The following is a 25,205-nucleotide window of genomic DNA, read 5'->3' on the forward strand; positions in this document are numbered from 1 at the left end:
TTAGTCGCTGCATTTATCGATATTCGGATGGATATCGGCGAACGGTGTACCAGCGAAGATAATTTTCCGTTACGAAAATAAGTATATATGTGTATATCCGGTTTGAAATGTTTAATCCCAATCGAGATTGGATATTTCTCTTGATGGTTCATCGCGTTTTATTTTTTTCAAGTCGAAAACTAGGATCGAAAGGTTTCGGTCCTTTTTTTATCGACGCATCATCGGTTATCGAAATAAAGTGTTATCTCAATAATCATTTCTCGTTTTCTTCCAATTTTCGAGTTTTAATATTGTTTAGTAGAAACGTTAAATCTGGTACATCGTTCACACGAGCATCGTTCTTTAAGTTAAGAACTCGAGAATCAACGGCGCGAGTCAAATCATTCGATTCGAAGAATTATTTATTTATTTACGAGTAACTTATACATTTTTCATACCGCTTCATTTTCTTTTTTTCTTTTTCTCTCCCTTCTCTTTTTTTTTTTTCTTTTCTCGTTCGATCCTTTCGTACTTCCGTTGCAATAATCGACCCGTTGTTCAACCCGTTATTCTCTCCCTTAACATCAGATCGTAGTTGGTGCATCGATTTTCATAAAAATTCACACGCATGCACATACCTCTCGCTTCAAACATTTACCGCTATGTGTTCCGGGTCTACCTTTCACTGTGTTTCGCTTCGAAAGATCCTTTGTTAATGCGATCCTCGTGAATAACGAGACTTTGTTTCCGTCATTAACGCGTTGCCTGGTATCGTGAATAAGAGCTTTGTAGCCTTCGGTTTACGTTTCAAAAAATTCTTCCTTCCTTCCTTCCTTCCTTCCTTCCATCCATCCATCCATCCGCTCGATTGATTTTTCTTCCAATTTAAATTTAAATCGAGTTTAAATTTAAATCCCGCACACGAATATCCTCGAAACGAAGATAAGAGAAATCGAAGATACCAGTCGACGCGTTTTCTCAGAAGTGAACAAACCAAAATGGAGCAAGCGTATCCCAAAATCCAAGTTATTTTTTACTTTGCAAAGTAGTGTTCACGATATGTAATTTTTATACCTCCTTCATCTTCTCTCTTTTCTCGCAAGTTACGCTCTCTCGACGCATCTCCAAGATTAGTCCAAGCTGTAGTTGGCATTATTGGCGACGCGATCTCTCTTTCTCGTGCTGACCAACTTTCCCTCCTTTTTTATTATCATTCACGCAAGAATCTGTTAACACGAAACGCAAGATGGAAGAGTCGAATCGATGGAAGTTATTGGAGCAAAGAAATTTCTCGCAATTTAGGGAATGGGCGGAGTAAACGGAGTTGAAAAATCCCAACCCCTCGTCGGGGGGATTCGTCTAATCCAAGCGGCATGTTGAGGAACATTGATCGCGGATTAACGTCGATGGGTTTACGGACAAAGCCGGAAACCGGCGTCGAAACGACGGATTGACGGTTGTACAGGTCGGTTAGAGATTTATCAAGGGGGTTGGGCCGGCCACGTACGAGATTACGATTTAAGTGAAACCCCGGGTAGGGGGCGGGGCTCGCTGGGAAACGATTAATGAAATTGAACGGCCCGGTTTCCGCAGCGAGAGCTCGAGTCTAACGGAATTAATGACGCGCGTAACCGTGGAAATGTTCATTACACCCGTTGAGAAATGACGCGGTCCGTTTCCCGGATTTTCCAATTTCTTCAATCTGCCACGCCAGGATTAGGAGATCCTCGGGGAAAAATGACCAATCCGCGCAATTTCCAGCGCGGAAATTAGCGAAAATTAGTTTCGAGCGTCGAATTAACACTGTGAAGATCGAGGTTCAATGCGTTTCTGCTCTTTTTTTTTTTTTTTTCTTTTTGAATGGAGCGATTGGTTATTACAAATCCTCTTACGTGGTCGGTTGATTGTTCTCAAAATTAGAGAAAATTAGTTTCGAATTAACGCGTTATGATCAAGGAAGAGAAATCACGAGTGATTTAGCTTTTCAAAATTGAGGGAACATTAATTTCGAGTATCGAGTTAAATATTTTGAGATTAATTTGTGCTTCTTACTGGCTTGCCTCTTACGTATTCGTAGTGGACTTAAACTTTCGCAAGAGATTGTTAGCTATCCTCTCTTTTTTCATGCATTTTCTGCTGCATTGGTATACGGTAATGCTTGATTTGAATTGAAAGAGATCGATATATTACCCCTTTAAATGTATCATTTGAAATTTTCATTAGTCAAATATTAGGGTAACGATATAATTCCTAATTTATAATATTTTTACAAAAATTCATTTTACATTTCAACCTAGGATAGACATTCGAATATTTCAGAGATATCTCGAAATTGCTTTTTTTGTATTCTTAATTTTCCTTTCATTGGCAATTATATAATTTAATATTTATGGACGAGCAGAGATACCACTTTTCAAAATTTCTCGACACGTGGTACAAGATTATAATGTAATAGAAAATGAAAGTTTCAAAGTTTTCAAATGTGAAAAACAACCGTAACAAACTCGACCGAACATACCATACATACAAAAAAAAAAAAAAAAAATAATCATCGAGAAAAGGCTATGCCTGCTGTGTCCTGAACCTTCTGGGAACGGATTCTTTCCACCAGGTTGCGCAATCGCGGGGTAATTACATTGCGCTAATAGCCACTCGATGATTCGATTCTCCTCGTTAACTCGGACCAACCAGGGAACCAGTTCGAAAACTTCGAGATCCTTCAACCTTTTTTTCTACAGATATAAACTTCTTTTCCTTTTTCTCCTTTATCGCGATGCGGCCATTTGAGAATCAGCGACGTTTAATCATTCATCATTCGAACCATTAAAAAAAGTAAATAAAAAAGGAGGAACGTACCTCTTTAAAGATTCTTTAACGCGAATGCAGTCACGATCACCGGAGGAATTACGAACGTTAATATTTGATTAACAAACACGACACGTTCGCCTGGATTTGACTGAATGATGCAAATAAAAAAAAAAAAAAAAAATAGAATATATATATATATATATTTAGAGCAGCACGATCGTTGTTTGCATTCTTAATATTTATATTTTCGCGATATTTCTATTCAGTCACCGTTGTACACCGACGATAATCGATGACACAAACTGATACACGCGTAACGCGTGTCGATTCTCGTTACGTTCGGAAATTAAATTCAACGTTTTCTGATTCCTGGCTGCTTGTTAGTTTGCCAATTAATAACGAGCGATCGACGAGAGAAAGGAACAAAAAAAAAAATAATAATAATAATAATAATAAAAAATATAAAAAAGAAGGAAAGACACACATGGACGAGAGCAATAAGAGGAAGAGGGACAGGAGTAGAGAAAAGGCGAGGGTGGGCAGAGAAAAGAGATTGTTTCACGGTAACACGGAGGGGGATGTGATACGGCGTAATCGATCCGACGTAGATACATTAAACAATTTCACGATTCGTCATCGTATCCGAGGAGGATAATTAACCGTGGCAGGGAAACGTGAGAAGAACGTAATTTCGTATCGCAATCATCGGACCTAATCTCGGGCCGGGAACAATTACGAGAACGTCTTCCATCGAAACACGATGTCTCCCGTCCTCCTCCTTGTCCGATATTTGTCAAAATATCGCTGCTTCGCGATCGAGAAGAAGAAAAAGTGAGAGGAAAAAATGGGAAGGAAATCCTCCATGGTTCCCTGGTTGATAAACAATTTCCTCCCGTTTTATGGGGACGAGGGAGTGGGGCTACTAATGAAACGATCAACGTCGGTATACGTCGTTTTTGTATCAAGGGGAAGGTTTCGATAGTTGTCCGTGTTTATCCTCTGTGGAAGTTCTCTCGTAATGACGTGGGAGTTTCCTTTCCAGTACCCTGAAAATACAAGGAATTAGAAAAAAAATCGTAAGTAAAACGCATCCGTTAATTTTTCAAAGAAAAATTGTATTATAGCAAAGCAATATTATCGCTTTTCCCTGATATTGATAAAAATTCTTATGGAAATTTTTACGGACGAAGATATCGATATCAAGGATGAGACAAATATCGATCGAGATATATATTATTCATATATTCGTTTCGTTCATTTCGATAAAACGGGGACAGGCAGTTTTCGATCGTCGCTCGAAAAGCCGACTCGTCTCGTTTCTCCGACTAATTTTCCGCGAACTCGAAACTCTCCACGATAATTGCATTTGCATGGAATAAGCCGTGTCAATCTCTATCGACCGATCGAAAATTACAACCCGCCATGCTGCCTCCCTCCCCTCCACCGATTTCCTTTAATTCGATCAATCTGTATTTTTTTCGCCGGCCCTTTCCAATCTCGACCCGCAATCCCGGGCTTCGCATTTAGCCTAAACTAATTGCAGTCGCGCGAATTCCCTCGATAATCGTATTAGCGCGAAATTAACTCTTTCGTTCAATTGAAAAAACGTTAACGCGATCATAGCCGTTGTCGCGGTCGCTCTCTCTTTTTTCGACTCTCCGATTTTTAACCCTTCTCTCTCTCTCTCTCTCTCTCTCTCTCTCTCTCTCTCTCTCTNCTCTCTCTCTCTCTCTCTCTTTCTCTCTCTCTCTCTCTATTCTTTCACTTTTATATTCTTTCTCTCTCTCTCTCTCTCTCTTTTTAATTCCTCTCGTTCTAGTCTCTTTGGACGTTCTTCGTTAAAAGGCAACCACCGTTTCTCTCGGATTTTTCATTCCTCCTTTTTTTTTTTTTTTTTTCTATTCAAAAAATACACTCCAACATGTTTGTCCGGGTACCCTCTCGGAATTTTTCCTCGAGGACGATCGAGAGCAAAACGAGGCTTACTCCGCCGGGATTTTCATTAGTTCCCTTAAATGGCCGGTCGAAACGGTTAATAGACGTGGACAGTAATTGGCGAGCAAGCATTCGACCGTCGATAAACTATTAACGCATTTGCGGCTCCCAACGTGAGACCATCGTGAGAACGCGTTTACGACATCGTGATTGATCTGATAAAATCTGATTTCCTATGCTGCTCGATAAAATTCGCTTAAATATCCTTCTTAAAAAAAAAAAAAAAAAGAGAGAAAAGGAAAAAAAAACCCATATAAATTTGTCTCATCCCTGATAATCACAAACAATCCTCCAAGATTAATTTTTAAGAAAAGGAAATTTAATTGTCCAAATTTATTATTACCATAAAATTTTTGTAAACGAGAGAGACGCGATCGAAATCTCTCTGATCGAAGAATCAACGATTATACCGACAAATAATTCTCTTATTATACCAATGTACCTCGTTTTAAGAACAACCACACAAAATGTATCCGCACACGTTCTCTACCTATCCTCAAGTTCTCTCGACAAAACTCGTTTAATCCCCTGGCAGATTAAGAGGAAGAGACTTGAACGTAGAAAAGGATAGAGAGAGAGAGAGAGAGAGAGAGAGAGAGAGGGAGAGAGAGAGGGAGAGGGAGAGGTAGTGAAAGAGAAGGCAAGAGAGTTAGAGAGCTCCCAGTTAGGTACTTAAAAGTATTCCAATCACGAGAACGCGGCGAAAGTCCAACGAATATTTCTCGTTACTCTCGTGGAACAGGGTTGTATAGGGTGGTTGTAGGGAATGGCGGATATATAAGGGTGGAATCGGTAGAACAGGTAGGGCGAGAACGGGCGAAAATTTACGAGGGCGAATACTACTGGTAACACTACTGGTCTGAGAAAACTGAGAATTTCTTCTTTTCTTTTTTTTTTTTTTTTTTTTTTTTTGTAAATAAGAAGCAATGTACATATCGCACCTCCCGTGATATCCTTGCTCCATATTGACACATAAGCGACCAAATTGCATGCCACAAGTTTATTATGTAATACATAAAACTCTTATGGAGAGAGTTTTGGTGGATGTTTGTATGTACAGCTGGTTACAGCCACGATCGTGCCACATTCTATATTCGATCATTGCAACGCTTTGCGTTGGCCAGTTAGCGGATTCGTTGCAATGATCCATTTTTCGATTCGATCAAAATTTTCGTAATTGCATAATTCGTTTATCCATTTATTTTTATCTTCCCATTCATATAAATAGAAATCGTTAATGAGATTCACGATCGTGACGGTAACTGGAGAATTCGCAGAAGGAGATTTTAAAACGTGATATTTTGAAAGATCAACGAAATTGAGATTCGTTCGTTAACTCGTTCGAGAATAATAATTATTTGTTATATTATGAATATATATTACGAATAACATATCGCGAGTTAAGAATTCCTTCTGCGACGCTACTATTCCAGGTCTGATTCGTAATGGAAAGGAAAAAAAAAAAAAACAAAATTACTTATACATACATATAAAAAGAACGCCAAAACGTGTGTGCTGCCATGGATCTTTTCCCCTTTTACTCTTGTCACCGTCCGGAATGCTACGAAGAGATGCTCCTGTTGTGTTGTGTTCTCTTGTTTCTCCACTCTGACATGATCGTCGCACACACATCCTTATGGTGTCTGCGAGGGAAATTATCCTGGGGAAAATTCTTTCTGGAACAGAGGCTTTTTCGTCGACATTCGTCACACCCTTTCGTCTCACAGCAATCACAATACAATCTGAAATCAATTTCCTTTAGAGATTCTGCACTAAATCTTTTCGCTGTTCCATTTATTTACACCGTTTTCGTCTCGCGCTCGCGAAAATATGTAAATGTTATATATCCCACGATAAAAAATCGAATCGTCCAAGATAGATTTTTGTTCGAAAAAATTTAATAACGATTTAGTATCGTGCGTTCCGAAAAAAAAAAAAAAAAGAAAAAGAAAAAGAAAAAAAAAAGAGATTTAAAACGAACAACATGAAATGCTCGTTTAGAAATTCCGCGCTAAAAAACAAGCATCGAAGAATGAAATTACTTTACAACCCATTCAACTATGAAGTGGAACATAATCGCGGCATCTTCGCAAAACGAGCGAATCGAACTTCTCGTGACGAAGTACGTAGACAACAAGTAAGATCGATTAATTGCTCGTTCCGACTGAAACAAATTGCAGATCGTCTTTTTTTTTTTTTTCCAATCTTCGTCAGATTTGCTGCACGGCAATTTTAATTATATACGCAACGCTCATTTATCACGCTTAAAAAAAAGAAAAAAGAAAAAAAACAAACAAACGTAACCAATTAATGCGCCAATTGAAATAATATCCGTTCTTAATTAACGTAAATAATCGACAATAATACTGCGATTAAATCGAAATTGAAGGAAGAAAAAAGAAGAAGAAGAAGAAGAAGAAGAAAAAAATGGAAAAATCCCGAGAAAGTAATCCGTGTATCCGTTAATCGCCTCGTTTCGTTAATATCATCAATCGTTAATCAAGCCTTTTCAAGACGCGATCGATTAATATTCGAAAGCTTTCCAATTACATCTCCCATAGGGATTCTCCTTTTCCGCTGGTCATCGTGACGCGGTAATCATTCGTCCACAAACGAACGATCACGTTTCTCGAAGCGATCAATTTTCCACGCGTTTCTTCCTTTTCTTCTTCCTTCCTACATCCTTCCTTTTTTTTTCTTTCTTTTTTTTTTCGATCGTTCGTTTCGCTCGTGTCCAGTCGAGGGGAGGATAAGACGGGCGCGAGGACGAAAATACGGTAGAAGGGTGTGGGTACGATCTCGTTTCTCGTCCTCCGATTTTCGGCTGGCTCCCCGTCCCTTCCAAGACCGATTCTGCCCGCTTGTTTCGCTTGCACAAAGAAATTCCTTCCTCGATTAAAGAGTCGCCTCGCGCGCCGATCAACGAGCCCCGTTTTACGATTCCTTGTTCGTTGCACTTCCCCCTCTCTTCCCCCGTCAGGCCATCCAAAATCGAAACGATTTTTCATAATCTTCGCCCTCGAGGCTTGGTTAATTGATTTTTCGCCGATACACCGCGAGAGAAGGGAAACTCTGTACGAGTTCCTCGATTCGGTTTCGATCAATCGCGTCCCGTTTCCGACCGTGTTTCCGGCTAAAACTGAATCTGTGTAACCGCGCGCGTCCACGTCACGGACCTCATTTCGGCCATTTTCCACGCGAATGGCGCTTTCGTGTCGTTCTAATCGACCAAAAAACCATCGATTACAAGATATTTCGGTAAACGATCGGTAATATTTCTGACGCGTGCCTGGATTAGCTACGCTTTTTTTTTTTATCCGGATTAACGATCGGCTCGACGAGGAAGAAATTTTATAAAAAGCCAAAGTCGATCGATTCGATCGATCGAAAAATTAATTGCGAATGAAATAATTTGATACGAAATATGAAATACGAAACTTGGAAAATTAAATTAATTCGAAAACGTATCGTATTATTATTAAATGAAAGTGACAGGTGATAATATATATATAAAATTTTATAAATGGATTATAATTATTATTAATTATAAATTCCAAGATTTTCGAAAGGGACAAAAGAGACAAAAGTTTTTTTTCTGAACCGCGAGCGGCGAGGTTATAGCCCGAGACGTGTCGCGTGACGTGTCGGGCGTCGTGGCCGTTCCCTTTGTGGCGTTATTAAACGCTAGGTGCATAAATAAGGATATCGTAAATCATCGGGCAGAATTTTAGATAGGAGAAAAACGCCGGGTTTCGAGCTATCATTTGAATAAACTTTTACGGAAGACTTTAGATCCGAGTTTTATTCAGCATTTAGATCGAATCTCCTCTTTCTTTAATGACCGTCCCTTTTCCAACGAAAAAGAAAAAGCAACTTTTCCTTTTTTTTCTTTTAATCGTTCCCTTTCTCCGATATTAAAATATTAATTTTGTTCCCCTGTTGTATCCTTCGCTTCTATATCCCGACCACCGATCTTGTTGTTTGATCTACGCGCGTTATTACATTTCCATCCGACGTTTCGGTGTAATCGCCGATGAATTATCGGATACCCCTCCTTCCTCCCCCAAGCCATGTATAAATTTTACGTATCGTGGAATGTAAATACAAGTTTAAAGGTGTTAAAACGCGAGCATGAACGACGCACGAGACAGGATTCGTACGGAACGATTTCGTGGAGAAAATTCCTTGATCCTTTTTTTTTTTTTTTTTTTGAACGAATCACGATAAATACAACGTTTCAAAGAAACGTTCCAAATTTTTCATGCACGATCATTTCACGAATCATTTCATCTTCTCTCATTCCACTCCGCGATGTCGTGACACGTTTCAAACATCGATTCGAACCGCAATTCGATCAACTCGCGCGGATTACTTTTTTATATATTTTCTTATATAAACATCCGTATACGTATACAATTATCCACCCCTCTTTGCTAATCTATCGGAATATTATTTATAACATCGATATATATCCGAGACCGTTTATGGAACATTTAAAAAAAAAAAAAGAAAGAAAAAAGAGAGATGATCGAAATTGAAATTTTAATGCACTGCCGAAAAACGAGGTGACGAGCGAGAGAGGAACTCTTTGTAACGCGTAAAACGGTCATTAAACCGATGCCGAGAGTCTATCAAAAGTTCCATGCATAGATTATATACCCGTTTCTTTGTAATGCGGGGATCAATTCGGCGGGAAGCGACTCGAAAAGGCGCGGGGAGGGAGGGGAGAGGAGAGAGAGAAAAAACAAAAAGAAAAGAAAAAAGAAAAATAGTTCCAACGTCGGTCGGAACATCCCGCCTGCGGGCTTTTCGCCGTTTCGAAACTCCTTTCTCGCGCTGCGAAACGGCGGCGGGCATTGGGGGAAAAAAATAACAGTGGTTGGCCCAGATAAATACCACCGTGGCGGAGCCGTGAACGGGTCGAAATGTATTAAATCCGGGGCCGGCCCACGCGAGTCGGAAGGCCCTCTGAATCATCGTGAAATCGATGATTAAAGCGCACGACCACCACACGAGCCGGTCTCAAAGTAGCGGCGCGATACAAGCGCAACGCGGGCGTACGCGATTCCCCGTGGATGGAAACGAACGATGGAAAGGGGTTGTAGTAACGCGTAACGTGTAGCAAGCGGGAGGGCGAAAGCGAAGGCCTTAATAACAACAACGAGCGGCCCAACATCCGCGAAATGGCGATTTTTCGTGTTCCCACGTAGTTTATTCCTTCTGAAATTACGTTTACCCCGAGCGGTGATTCGATTCGGTGGCGAGCGCGTGCAGCAACAAGGACGATCCCCGACGAAAAAGAAAAAAGAGAGAAAAAAAAAAAAAGGGGGGAGAGCGACGTCACACCGTGACACGAACCCCCGACGACGTTGGGGTAAATGAAAAAAATGGAGAACACGCGCGCACCTTGTTTCCTCTTTCCACCCTTCACCGCTCGTTTCACGCGCAATTTAATAAATTCGGGAAAGTTTTGAAAACTCGGGAAAGATTACTTTGCGAGGTGGGCGAGAATGGAGAAATCGATTGGTATTGTTGTCGATAACAGGAACGCTTTTCGATCCCGTTTTCTTCCCTCCCGTGGTAACATGGTAATCTACGTGCGGGGCCAATTACACCAAGTAACCAGAAGTTGGCCGGGTCGGGCAACTGTCGATACACGCCACTCGAATCACGACAAATTGACGTGGCCGGAACCCTTGCAAAGTCAACGGGGAGGAATCCCGCCCTTTCGCTTCGAGGATCGATCGTCGGCTCGCGAATGTCAGCCGCGCGAATTAATCCTTCCTTCCCTTCCACCACAAGAAACTCTTTCCTTTCTTTAACTTCCTCTCGTTCTCCGTTCTCGCACCACCCATTCGGGGGAGGGGAATTCTCGTCCCGCGCATACGAAAAATTCGTGTTTCCGTTCTACGCCGTGTTTGCTCGACGCCGAGATTAATAGGAGGAAATTTCGATGAAATTTCGAAAAGCGGAGGCCGCGATTAATCCTTCGAGATAGCGTTGTGCTGGACCGATAACAGGTCGTGTCGGTTCGAGGGCTTTGCACCTGCGCAACGACAATGTTCCGCGCAACAATGGGCCGTGCACTCGGGTTTAATGGCTCGTCCTCCCCCGCCCCCCCAGATCGAGATTAAATCGTGCGCGCACTTTAACTTTAATTCCAAGGCGGATCTTCGTGCGTGCATTACGCGAAAAGGAAACGATCGAAGCGACGAAAGGCTCGACGAAAGAACGAAATTGGAGCTCGACGAGCCTTGTGTTCTATTGCGTCGCACGCGGGAAACTGAACTGCTCGTTGTCGTATATACACGAATATATACGCGGGAAAGATTGGAGATAGGAATATTTATAAACACGATAACATTAGAGCTCGAGATATAAATACGCTTCGAAATACACGACATTATTTACATTTCGTACAAATTGTCGAGAAAACGAGATATTATGATTTAAGATATTAAAATTTATGTTGACACAACGTGATTTCGCGAGATTGTATATTTATATTCAAATCTATGGATATAATATAGAAAATTATTAAAGAGAAGAATTTTTTAATCGATTAATTAATCGATTTATCGCGAACTTTTTTCGTGAAATTGTATTAATTGTATTTCTTAAATACATATCGCGTTGTATTATCGATAATTTTTTAAAAATTCGAGAAAACCTTTCTACCGATATCTCTGCGCGAATATCTAATATTGCTTGGCGTGAAAAATTGAAAGAAATAAAAAAAAAAAAAGGGGGGAGAAAAATTGATTTTAAAGAAGCGCTGTAAAGCATTAATAATACTCGATAGTTGGATCATTAAATCAGCTGCACTTCCGTCATCGATCGGTTCGTTATAGCCCCTTCGTTTCCTCCCTTTCTTCGCGTCAATAAGATTTTTCTAGTAACGTTAAAAATAGGATTGCGTTTTCTCGTTTTCTAGTAGTGGGTATGGAGTAAAATGCCGCCTTAAACTCGTCGATTTATTTTTAATGAAACGATTCCGTTCCAAGAGACCTGCTAAGCTGCTTTCGCCGTTAAGACGATTACGGTTCATTTTCAAATCAAACGATCCACGCGAATAACGAATGTCTTTGGGATTAAAATCGCGAGCGAAAACATCTTTGAAGCTAACTAAAGATTCGGCGATAAGTAGAAAATTCCCTGTGTAGAAACGAACTCCCTCACGCGTCGAGGGATATATGCTTTCTCGTTCCATTGTGTTCTTATTTTGCAAAGTTTTAAAAGCTCCCTCACGAATTCAGTAATAAGATATCCTATAACGAAGAAATCTCTTGTAAAAGTAGCAGTTAAAACCGTAACGTAAAATTTCTTTCGCGAAAGTTTTGCGTTCGTTGCTCGAATGCACTCAACAGGGAACAAAGTGCCACGTTTACAACAATCAATCGAATTTCGTTTGATCAATTTTTTTATACGTCGAAATATAAAAAAAAAAGAAAGAAAGAATAGAATTACGATCGATCGATTGAAATTGTTCGCTCAACACTGCGACCCCATTTTTACGCATCGAAAATCGATGAATTAATTCAGAGAAGAAAGGAAAAGGAAAGGAAAGTATAGAAAAGACGTGATATCGTTCAACAAAATTTTGCAACGTGTTTTGAGTCCAGGAATTCTAGTTTTCTGCATGATACTCGTATCTCTGTACATACACTCCGTGATACCATTAACACGAAATAATCGACGCACGGCGTTGCGAGTACAAGTTCATCTGTCCTATTACCACGAACGCATACTGCGCTTTTAGAACTACTGCAAACCTCTGTTTCTACTAACTCAATGTCCTGTTGTAATTTGCTAACACGCGTACCTCGTGAGTATCGAACATCTGTTGTTACTAACATCCTCCCGATACGCTGTCGCGTTTGGAAATAACAGAATGAAATAAAAATCGAACGTATCGTGCCTTCAACATGATGAAAATACGTTCTCCAATTGTAAATACATATAAATATATATATATATCTTGGAAAAAATTTTTCATAATTCATAATGATGCAAAAAAAAAAAAAAATATATATATATAAAGAAACTCGAAAACATCATGAAACATTTTTCAAGATCGTCATGGTTCGCTTCTCATCGGCGCCATTGATTCTCGTTAAAGAAATTCATCCCATCGAATCTTCTTTCGTGACTTGTTACTGTCCTCTTGGGTGACATTCTTTTGCTCATTCGTGACGATTGCAGGTGCAATTATCGTAATTCCTGTTCGGTGGACGTGCGCAGCGAGATTTTCGAGGAAGATCCGTGTCCCGGAACCGGAAAGTACATCGAGGCGCAGTACTATTGCCTAGGTTGGTGCACACATATCTTTTCGACCGTTCAATCGTCTTCTTTCGTCGACGAGTTATACACGCGAGACACGGGTTCACGATTTTTCCAAGTTTTCTCAACGACGAGGATGATGACGATGATATGATAACGAGGAAAATAAGGAAGAAAATAAATTTCAGAGAATCATTGAATTATTCATATTATTATTATCGTCGCGCATCTTGGAGAAAGGCGTGAACCTTCGAGCGAGAAAGAATGCAACGAATGCAAACGAAAGTTCGTCGAAAAAGTCTCTCCCTTCGCCCCCAATAATCCTTCCTCCCTCCACCTCGAGCATCCGTAATGACGATAAGAGAAAAGGGACAGGATCCATGGTTCAGTACACTTTGGTAAGGGTGTACGTACGTACGTCATGTTAATCGACCAATCGCAAACCAGGTGCAACGACCAGCAGAACTGCAGCATTGTTGCATCGACGCTGCAATTCGGCGATCCCTGTCCCAACACGCACAAGTACCTCGAGGCGCATTATCGTTGCCTGTCCGGTAAGTAAGACTCCGCCATTTTTGTACGCGCCCTTCCCTTCGTAATATCTCTGTACCCTGTATCGTTTATTCTACGAACGGTCTTCCGTAGATACCGGGGAACAATCGCATAGGCGCCGACCTCGCCATCGTTTTCGAAATATTCGTTCATTCTTAGCAAAATGCTCGGAAGAATATATTTGTTTCAATATTATAAATGTTTATTAATAATTAATTGCCGATTTACAGCGTTTTTTTTTTCTTTCGTTCAACGTGTATTAACAATTCTTATCCCAAAAGTATATACTTTCGTACTTTTCTGATTCATATCCTTTTGAAGAGAATTTTTTTATCTTTAAAAAGAATCTGCAGATAATATGTTTCGTATCGCGTAAAACAGTAAAATGGTACTTTTTCTCGATATTTTTCTTGCACTCGTCCATTGCGCGAAAATTCGAATGTTTCGCGTTTTATTTCCATTTCTATTTTTTTTATTTAACTTTTTTTTAGAATTTCAGGAAATCGAGATCGTAAGCATCCCGAGAATCTCGTTTTCCAGAGGAAAAAGTTCTCGATATTCGCTTCTTCTTTTTTTTTTTTTTTTTTTTTTTTTTTTTAAGAGGCGCGGTTAAGTCTCGAGCGGATAAAAAGCAGTTCAACTGACCGCGAGAATCGATTAGAATTTCCCGAAGTCGGCGCTTATGATTCACGTTGCCCACGTAACTGCGAGCCCGTGTCCCGATAAAGATCTTCCAGCGGCTTGCATCGGCTATGCACTCTCGAGACAGACGGAGTATAAAGTGGAGAGAGGAAAAGAAAAGATGGCAAAGAGGGAAGGGGAGGGGTTGGAGGAGTTAGGCGAAGACGTGATCTTCGCGATCGAGAAATCGATCGTGGGGATCGGTAACGCGGTGGAGCATGCGGCTGCACGTCCAACTTCTCTGACGTGTTTCGTATCGTAATGAAACTCTTCTACGACCTTAATAAGAACAAACACGGCAAATGTGGAAAGAGGAGAAGGAAAGGGAAGCGGGGGGAAGATTGCTGCAAGCGATCGATCGATCGATCGATCGATCGTTACGCTCAACGAATCGAGTGTGACGAAATGGCGATGATTCCAATTCGCGTTATTACGTATATCGCGATCTTCGATTAATTTTCCATCGATCATTAAGCGTGCTCGTATTAACTTCACGTTTTCGTACGATTCGATTTTCTTTGGAATCATCGTCTCAGTTAACTCGATTACCATTTCTTCGATTCCGGAAGAAAAAATTCGTGTCTTCCCGATTCTTCGAAAGCGCTCCTACTTCTTTCTTCACCCACCGATCCTCGCAAAAATCTTGCCTTTCCCATACGCACTTCCACTTCCCGTTGTACCCCCAGATACCGCATATGTTTGAACATTTTACGATCCACAAACAGACTTAAACCGACGACAAACGAACGAAGACGGCTTCCTTCCCCCTTCCTTTCGTTCACACTTATCCCGATTACGACCTACCAAAACCACCGGTCCGACACAATCACTTATTGGACCATAAACTGTCACCCCTTCTCCTCTCCTGCGTTCGTCCCCCACGACTCGCAACGCCTCGTCTTCGTCTGATCGATATCCAGAAGGGAAGGGGGGAAGGGGGTGGGCTCGATAGATCGGTTCAACCGACGTACATCGAAGAGGGGAGTAAAGGGATCCCCGAGTTGGTAGCCCCGATACCGCGCCGAGCGAGAGAAAAGCCCTCTCTCCACGTCTCTCGATACTCCGTCCCTCGATGCGCATACGGCCGTCTTTCTCCCGCGTAACCGGGACTATCGTGAACGGACATCGGCAACGTCCGGTATTTTACCTTATCTCCAACCCCTTCGGCCAATAAAGATGACCTCTATAGAGATAGTGCCGCGAAATACGCGGACCATCCCGTTCAGGGATTAACCGCCGTCGCCATCTTGGGTTAAAGATCGTTTTCTCCTCTTAGGCCAGATATAGTCACGATATCGGGCTCCGTCCCAAGGTAGGCTAATCCTGTCGTCCCTATTTCGACTCGATTCGCCCCGATTCGCGGTCGGGAGGGCGATATTCGTTTTCGGGGATATTTCTTCGTCCGCGATCGATTCGACGCAGCGTGACCGATTGTTCGACCGATTGTTCCATTCAACTATCCGTACGATTGTTATGGTACGTGGATATATATTCGAGATACGACCAGAGAATCCGAAAATGGACAATCGTAGAGAGAAAGAGAGAGAGAGAGAGAGAGAGAGTGTACAATTCTGGAACCATCATCGATCGTTCCATTCTTCTCTCGATATCATCGTCGAATCGATGGCCGTCGTATCGATGGCCCAATAATAACGCGGAGATAACGCGATAAATTATCAGCGACTCGATATCATTTAATTGCACGATACCGTGTAATGAGTTTATAAATAAAGTGTATATGTATTGAATATTCATTCGTCGCGATCGTTATCGTCACGATTAATCTTCTCTTGTACGAAGGTTTAACGAAAGTCGGAAAAAAAAAAAGAAAAAAGAAAAAGAAAGTGAGCTTGAATCGACGAGATCAAAGACGATTTTCATCGTGACGGGGCGATTCGACGAGAAACAAGTGACGAGCGTTAGTTTCTGGCCAAGAGAGAGAGAAAACGTATCGACGAGAGATCGACGAGAGATCGATCCTTGCTACGATCCACGTAACCGCAACGAGGTTTAAAATATCCGTCGTCGTTCGATTGACGGAGCAGCCAGCCTGCAGTCTACCTTCCACGTCCTCGAATTACTTTTCCTTTTTAATTATATCCTCGGCGTTCGAATCCGATAAGCTCGTGGACGAGCTCTCAGGATTTTCGAGGGTAAACCTGGCGAAAGTTAGCGAGCCACTCTTTCAGCTTTCGCCATCAACCCTTGTTTTCGTATCTCGCCTCGCTTTGGCGCGCGTTTCACTTTTGTTTTGTTCCCCTCCACGAATTAAAACGACACCGACTCGCAACATTTGCAGCTGCAACAACCACGACAACGTCCCGTCCGAGTCCTCCGTGGTTCATGACTTCTCAGCCGAGCGTTTGGAGCACGGCTAAGCCGACTGTCAGGCCTCCCTCGAGGATTACGACACCCTCGGCTCAGCAACCGCCGCAGCCACCAGCACCGTCCACCCCGGCGCTCCCAATAACCACCACTCCAAGGTCGGTACACTTTAAACACTTTCGCATTACGAAGTACGAAACGCGTTGCTTTTCGAACTTATATCATATCCTTTCGACTCTATATTTAATTTTTCCAACTTTAAAATTTTCCGTTTCCGAAATATTGTTTTTTCGCTTCTTTGGGGAAAAAAATTGGAAAAATGTCGGTGATAATTTTCGTCCATATCGGTACGGCGAAAGATACACGGTGGATGATATTTTTCCCAAATTGAAGCGTGAAATAATAAAGATATTTCCGTACCGCGCAACTTTGTCACGGTACGGAAGGATATTCTCTCTCTTTCCTTGTGTTAGTTGGAAAAACAAAGTTATCCGAAATGTTCCATTAAAAGTGGAATTGCGTTGCTCTCCTCCCGGATCGGGGAGGGAATATTTTCGTTGGCTCGTTGGACGACGAGCATCGGCCGACACGATCGGCAACAGCATCGTTTCAAAGTGACAAACGACCGTTCCATTTCACAGTCCGAGGTCGCCGCTCGATATGGAGGTCGAAGTGGACCAAGACTTAATATCTCCTGCGAATGTTCCGTCTGCGAATACACCGGCGATGCCTCCGATCGTTCCCGAGACCACTCAAGCCACAACCACGTCGACCTTTGCCCCTTGGAGAACGAGTCGAAGGACCACTGGTAAGTTCTCGAGTGTTTGATCGAGATCTTCTTGAACGAGGGAAGAGCATTGATGGCGTTTTGATAAGGAGACCGTGTGTATCGTTTATTCTATGTCATCCAAGTCGAGGAGAGACGGTGCTCCAAAAGTTGAAGGTTTGAGAACAGAGCTAATTGCTCTCCCCATTCGATTATCGAATTTGTTCGATGATAAGATAGACAGGTTCGATGAATTATTTATTCGATCAATTATAAATATATAATATATATAATATATATATATAGCTTGTAACGATCTATCCATTCACGCGTGTGGGGTAATTCGAAACATCTCTCTACTCGATTACGGTCGACACGTTCGCCCGAGGGCTTGTCAGCTGTCAATTACAGTTACACGATCCGAAACCGAAAGGGTTAATGTTCAAAAGACAGCCGCCAGAACTTGAGAGAGTTTCAAGTAGGGATAGGGATAGGGTTTGAAATGGATATCTTCCCTAGAAGATATCGATTCTTTCTTCTCTTTTTTTTTTTTTTTTTCAATTGCTTTGGCCACGTATTCCCGGGAGTCGTATCCGGGGTGTAAATGCAACCGCGTATTAAAGTGAACCAAACACCATCGAGGCTAGCGTATAAATCGTATCGAGCTAACCAACCTTCGACTTCGATGTAACTCGCCAACTCTCTGTAACAATCAGTGCAAAAGATTAAAGCACCCGTGGGTATCCAAAATTCCATTTCGCAGACCCGATACGATGTTGAGCGCGAGCTAAGCCCCCTCCCCCCCCGCCGGTCCACCGAGGATCGGACACTAGAATCACATTAAAGCCGCGCCATTAACTAAAGCCGAGTAACTAACGCTCGTAACTAACTCAAATATTGCAGTGCCGAGTACCTTATACCCGGAGTCGAGCTCGAACGGGCAATGGTACGACTACGGCAGACAAGTGTGTCCCCCGGTGATAGCCAGGAACCTGTCGTGGAACACGACCAGGGCGGGCGATGTCGCTGTTCAGAGTTGTCCAGGCGGCGCGAACGGTTTGGCGCGTTGGAGATGCCTTGCCAGAGGAGACACGGCATTCTGGCACAGGGACAGCCCGGATCTGAGCGAGTGCCGCTCCGTATGGCTCACCACGCTCGAGAACAGGGTGACGGAGGGCGACGTGATCCTCGGGATCAGCCGCGAACTGTCGCAGGTGACCAACAACAGCAGAGGGCTTTACGGTGGCGACATGATGATCACGACCAAGATCATCAAGAACATGGCGGAGAAGATGGCGCAGGATATAAGAACGTATCAGGACGCGAATCAGAGGGAGGTGAGCGTGACCGAGCTGCTCCAAGGTGTCGTGAGGACGGGTAGCAACCTGCTGGACAAGGCGCAAATGGCGTCCTGGAAGGATCTGAGCCATCAGGAGCAGATGAGAGTCGCGACCTCTTTATTGATCGGCCTCGAGGAGAACGCGTTTTTGCTGGCCGACACGTTGATGCACGAGAAAACGATCACTCACGAGGGAAGGAACATACGTAAGTAACTGTATATAATATTTTTACTTGTTGAATTAGAAGAGAGAAACCAAGGGGAGTGGGGAAGTACGTTGGGAAGAAGAGTTGGGAAATTACATCTCGCGAGTTCCATTCCGTGGCGAAACGTAATTGGGAATTCGAGGCGGAGATCGTTGATCTCCGGAATTAGTCAGGAATTATCATCGTAAGCACGCGTACACGCGTGGTATTTGAATGGTAAAAATTACCCACGAACTAATTTAGATCGTCCGATAGGAGGAGGGAGAGAGGTATACTCGTGATGAGTAAAAAGGAGTGGCGGATGGGATAACGAATTAACGTTGAGTTGTCTAGCACAATGGACGTGCAAGTATCGTAGGTCCGACTTTGGGATCGGGTCGCATAAATCTAGATCGCTTATCTTACGGAATGCGACGCTGGTAATATCCGGCGTGGATAAAACAAAGATCCAAACCCATCGTAATTCTCTGGTATCTTGGTTGGATAATGTTGTAACCCGAGCTTTACCTCTCTCTCTCTCTCTCTGTCTCTCTCTCTCTCTGTCTCTCTCTCTCTCTCTCTCTCTCTCTCTCTCTCTCTCTCTCCCTGTTGTATTAACACAACAAAACACCGAGAAAATTACGAGCAATTTGATTTACTTCCTGGAAGTAACGTGGCGCGCGCGCGGTCGTGATCGAGGCTGGTGGAAGCATGTTTCTGCGCCGCGGTCGAACCAAGTGGTAGCACCAACATTAGATCCGCACGTGATAAATAGGATAACAGTAAAGGGTAAAAAAAGAAGATGGATTTGATGAGCGACAGCCGGCCGGATGCCATGTAACATAATATTCCCCTAACTGACCGTGCTCTTTCTTCCGTGCTAACAGAAAAGTAACTACTATCGCCGGCTAGCCTTCAATTTTTTTCTCGTCAGCCGTGCAACATCACGTTTATGACTGATCGAATGGGGAACACACGATGAGAGGAACGCCGGCAAGGAAAAAATGGCGGACGGATAGATACGCGCGTTTAGTTTTATTGTTCATTCGAGAAGATGAATCGAAACTTTATAGTCGTGAGATTGTTGAACGTTGTAGAATTCGGTTAACTCTGTCCAGAGATTCGATATCCCTTCACGGGAGGGTATAAATTTTATTCCAATGATAATCCATCGCGTGTGGACGACGTGTATTTCTATTTGAAATCGATAAATAAAGACAGAGATTATTACAGAATGGTCGAGGTATAGGGAATAATCTGAGAAAGAATCAGCAAATTCTTCGGTTGTCATCGATAGCAATCCCTATTCTACTTATTGCTCGATACCGATATCCATGATCAAATACATATAAATATTATTTTTTTTGAAACAGTGATGGAAGTACGCGTGTTGGATGCACGGAACATCGGTGACGATTTAGAGATATTCCCGACAGAGGCAGCTCAACAGAGGTGGACAGCCTCGAACGATCGTGTCGAGTTAACTAGAGGAGCTTTGCTAGAGAACAGCGAGGGTGGCATTGTCCGTTTGGTCTTCATGGCCTTTGACAGGCTTGAGGAGATCTTGCAGCCGCAAGCCGAGGTGTCATCGTTGGTCATGAACGACGAGCAGCAACCATTACCGAAAAGGAACACGACCAGGCTTCTAAATAGCAAAGTGATCTCCGCGTCTTTAGGCAAAGGAAGGCATATTCAGCTTAACGAGCCTGTCAGAGTCTATTTCAAGCATCTATCTATAGAGAACGTTACCAATCCGACTTGTGTATTCTGGGATTACATCTTAAGGTAATTAAAAATTTTTCCTTTTTAATTACGCGTATTTTACGCGTGATTCGTTATCTTTGTTGTTTCATTGAAAAAGCAAAGAACAAAATAGGTTAACGCAATTAATTAATATTTTTAATTTTCAGCGCTTGGTCAGAGGAGGGTTGCGAAATACGGAAAACCAACGAGACTCACACAGTGTGCGAGTGCAATCATCTTACAAATTTTGCCGTTCTGATGGACGTTCACGCCGTCAGATTGGACATAGCTCACCAGGTCGCGTTGCAAATCATCACCTATATCGGCTGTATCATTTCCGTGGTTTGCCTGGTTCTAGCAATTCTGACCTTTCAATTATTTCGCGGACTGAAGGTAATTATTATTACCCTACACGATATCGAATTTTACATCGATTTCGAATTTTCAACCGAGAATCTTGCCATTTCTTTCAGTCGGACCGAACGACCATCCACAAGAATCTCTGCGTGTGCCTGTTGATCGCGGAAATTTTATTCGTTTGCGGAATCGGGCAAACGAACCAGAGAATTGTCTGCGGTATCGTCGCTGGATTATTGCATTTCTTTTTCCTTTGCGCATTCGCCTGGATGTTCCTCGAAGGTATCTATATATCCATTCCATAAATATTATCCATTGCATCCGCCGTTTATCGAATTCTAGAACGACGAACAACAAACAAGCGGCTCAATGGGGCAAAATTTGATTCTACCTTGAAATGTTTCTTTTCCAGGGTTCCAATTATACGTGATGCTGATCGAGGTGTTCGAAGCGGAAAAATCAAGGCTACGTTGGTATTATCTGATCGCTTACGGTGCTCCATTACTGGTCGTGGCCATTTCTTGTATAATCGATCCTCTCAGTTACGGAACCGATCGATATTGCTGGCTACGAGCGGACAACTACTTCATCTTCAGCTTCGTTGGACCAGTGATACTCGTTATATTGGTAAGACGTCCGATTCGCGAGGAAGGAGACACGAGACAAATCGTTGCAAATTAATACGACAATGATAATTTTTAAAGCATCGATGCGTGTTCGTTTCGATGAAACGTGAACCCGTATGAATAATTCAATATACAATATGTACATATTCCGTGCATAATCGTTGAGGATTAAATACTCGATACCAGAAATTGTCATCTTGATTCTTCTTATTAGGCGAACTTGGTATTTCTTTCGATGGCGATTTATATGATGTGCCGACACGCGAACACAACCGTAGCGATGAAGAGTAAGGAGCACTCACGATTGGCCAGCGCAAGGTAAGCGTGAAAATTTCGGGTTTGTTAATAAATATGATGCGTAAATTTGTATATACATATATATATATATGTATTATGTATCTCTATATTAAAAGTGATCGATCGAGTCCGTCCGTTGATTAAGTACGAAAATAATGAATCCTATTCGTCGAGTAGAATATATAAAGTGTTTGTTTGGTGCTTTCGGTTCACGTTCGCAAGCTTTACTTGCTTAAACAGTGTCTCCCGAAAGAGAATCTTTTATTGTCACGCATCTTTTTGGCGGCCATGCTGAATTTCGTTTTCGTTTCTACATTTAAGTTTCTATTGAGTTACTGTGTTGGAATGACCGCAAGATTTCCGTTCGTTCGACACACCACTTGTATTGCTGTAAATCTTAGGTAATATATCTATACGATTATATGTATATATATATATATATATATATATATATATATATATTTATATATATACGTATATATTTATTATATACAATGTGTATCTATGATATGACGCTCGTTAAAATGCATATATACGTGATTATAATTATAAATACGCCGTCACAGTCGAGTCATGCTTTATCGAAAAATTGGACGCACGAACAATCGAACGAGTACGATGATAATTAGCTTGCGCTCTATGTTTTTTTTTATGATTTAAATGAAACGAGCAAAAAATATGTCGAATGAAGAGAGAGAGAGAGAGAGAGGGAGGGAGAGAAAGAGAAAGAGAGAGAGAGAAACAGTAATAACGACAGGGTGTTAACTTGATAAATTTCTGGAATATATGGAAATGTTGGTGATGGTAGTTAAATTCTCCTGCAAACTCGACTCGTTTTATTATCGAAGCTGCTTTATTATCAGTAAAAAAAACTCATCTCTTCTCTCTATGATTTTTTTTCTGTTTTTTTTTTGTTTTTATCTTTTTGTATTTCATTTTCATTGTCTTTTTTTTTTCTTTTTTTTCTTTCTTAACAATTTATACGTAATTAAAATGTTGTCGAACATTCTTCCATTTCGTATATTAACAGCAGCGATGAAGAAAGAAATAAAGAATAGTGATACGAATCGAGTATTGCATCAGAAGGATTACAAGTTTTTTTTTTTTTTTTTTTTTTTTTTTTTTTTTTTTTGTAATAATCAATTAATCGAAATGGTGCCGGAACAATCACCTAACTTTGCTGTCTTGTTTCATTTTTGTATTAAATCTTCTACCCACTTCTGTCTACACTGTTCTACATTCTTCTGCATGGCGTGGTTGGTTGGTAGTGGAAAGGAAGAGAATGCTCTTCCCAACAAATTGCAAGCGCACTTGTAAGATATTTACCAATTTTTATTATTACTCACCTCTCGTTCATTCACTATAACATCATTCGATACACTAATCGTCGTTATCCGTGCCTATTAATTTCATCATTTAACACATTCACTGTTTTTATCCATCTCTTGCGTCTTTCATTCAATGCTACCGTTTACATTACTGTTTCTTTACTATCATTATATATGTGTATATATATATATATACACATATATATATATATATATATACATTTTTTTTTTTTACTTTTATTATACATTTCTTACGAATGTAGAAGGTAGAACATAGTAGTTTGTACGCGAAGAAAAGTTCACAACACGCTGATCATATATATATTAGAATTCATAATCGATGCGACTCACTGGAATCGCAAATGTCATTATTATATACATATACATATGTAATATATATATATGTGTGTTATTCCATATTTATTAAACGAGAGCCTGAGCAATTTGCAATTACCAAGCAGCTTACTTAGCAAAGTATCTTCGTGATAATATGCTTGACAGAGAGAGCATACACACACACACACACACACGCATATGACGACGATCGATATTCTCCGAACTCCTCTTAGTTACGTCACGCCGTTTGCCTTTCCTCTGAGTACATAACGACGATTTAAACCGCATGCCGTATTTACCCCTTTAGTTTCGGGTGTAAACGCCTGATTTGAGAGTAGCTTAGCGAATACGCGCGAGATTAGAAGTAACAAACACCTGCCTAGTACCTGTGTAGTCCGCGGCGTTTTCCCCGTTTCCTCCTCCCCTTCGTGGTAGATCTGGTAGTCTTCGTAGATCGTTACCAAAAGAATCAAGAAGTAGAAGAGAGGGAGAGAGAGAGAAAAAAAAAAGAAAAGAAAGAAAAAAAAAGAAATGAGAGAAAGAGAGAGAGAAAGAGAAAGAGAGAAAGAGTATGAATATACGAAAGACGAAGAGAGGACAAAAAAAAAAGGGAGAGAAGTAGTAGAGAACTAGTAAGGGTGTGTGCGATGCTTATAGGACGCCAACCGCTTCGGAACTACGCGAGAACATTAACGATGCTAATGCTTTGTTGGAGAGCGGTATACACGACAACGTGCACGCGTGTAGAAACGAGCAACATTAGTACAAGTTAGCGTCGCGTAGCTCGAAATGTTGCGTGCACTGTTGGGTGCATAACGTCGTACCTTGATAATCTTTCGTGTTCTCGCCGCTCCATTTCGATAAGAACGTGACAAATGTAGCATTGGAATTATTAGAATTAAAGTCACACCATCATCCATCATTTAGCACGTTAACCTTAATTCTTTCGATGGCACGAGATCGTAAAAAGATCGTTTCCTTTCACTCCCCCCCCCCCCTTTCTCCCCTCACATTTTCTCTTCGTTTCTCATCCCTCGCACTTATTTATTTATTTTTTTTTATTATCGCCCGTTCATACCCTCCCCCTCCCCACTCCTCCTCATACGACGACAGCTCACACAGCTCTTTCATAGTTCTTCACGATCCTTTAAGCATCGCTCGCAATTATTTCGCTCCACTTGATTTTTTTTTTCTTTTTTTCAATCTCGATTGATCAAATGATATTTTATTAATTATCAATAGGGCATGGCTGAGAGGAGCGATCGTCCTTGTCTTTCTGCTGGGACTCACCTGGACCTTCGGCCTTCTCTACTTGAACCAAGAATCCGTAGCGATGGCGTACATCTTCACCATATTGAATAGCCTGCAGGGGCTGTTTATCTTTGTGTTCCATTGCGTTCAGAACGAGAAGGTAAGGGAATACGTCGGGGTCCAAACGTCCACGTTACTTTAAAAAAAAAAAGAAAAGTCTATGCCGCCGGTGTTGTTGAACCGCGTTTCGACGTTTAAGAACGCCTCGTTCGCCTCATCCTTCATTCTTTCATCTTTCTGCATTCTCGTTAATGAGAATTCGCGTGGCATCCTAATTAGTAGCGAGCAATTAGTATT

The 25,205-nt window shown here is 41.6% G+C and overlaps 1 protein-coding gene across 8 annotated transcripts in view; it reads left to right on the forward strand.

Moving 5' to 3' along the window:
* LOC122715831 (latrophilin Cirl-like) overlaps window positions 1-25,205 on the forward strand; it is a 365,198-nt gene that overhangs the window by 324,438 nt on the left and 15,555 nt on the right. For 5 of the 8 annotated variants that reach the window (XM_043938340.1, XM_043938335.1, XM_043938338.1 and 2 more), the window contains 11 exons: window positions 13,510-13,616; window positions 16,595-16,778; window positions 17,262-17,428; window positions 18,290-18,931; window positions 20,284-20,695; window positions 20,821-21,046; window positions 21,127-21,292; window positions 21,423-21,637; window positions 21,851-21,954; window positions 23,202-23,246; window positions 24,840-25,008. In XM_043938340.1, the coding sequence (XP_043794275.1) occupies window positions 13,510-13,616; window positions 16,595-16,778; window positions 17,262-17,428; window positions 18,290-18,931; window positions 20,284-20,695; window positions 20,821-21,046; window positions 21,127-21,292; window positions 21,423-21,637; window positions 21,851-21,954; window positions 23,202-23,246; window positions 24,840-25,008 (2,437 nt within the window). Of the gene's footprint in view, window positions 1-12,984; window positions 13,092-13,509; window positions 13,617-16,594; window positions 16,779-17,261; window positions 17,429-18,289; window positions 18,932-20,283; window positions 20,696-20,820; window positions 21,047-21,126; window positions 21,293-21,422; window positions 21,638-21,850; window positions 21,955-23,201; window positions 23,247-24,839; window positions 25,009-25,205 lie in introns of all 8 variants that reach the window. The other 3 variants (XM_043938336.1, XM_043938337.1, XM_043938341.1) reach the window with 3 other exon arrangements.

Source organism: Apis laboriosa, unplaced genomic scaffold (assembly GCF_014066325.1).
Source record: "Apis laboriosa isolate Shangri-la unplaced genomic scaffold, ASM1406632v1 scaffold40_cov151, whole genome shotgun sequence".
NCBI lineage: Eukaryota > Metazoa > Arthropoda > Insecta > Hymenoptera > Apidae > Apis > Apis laboriosa.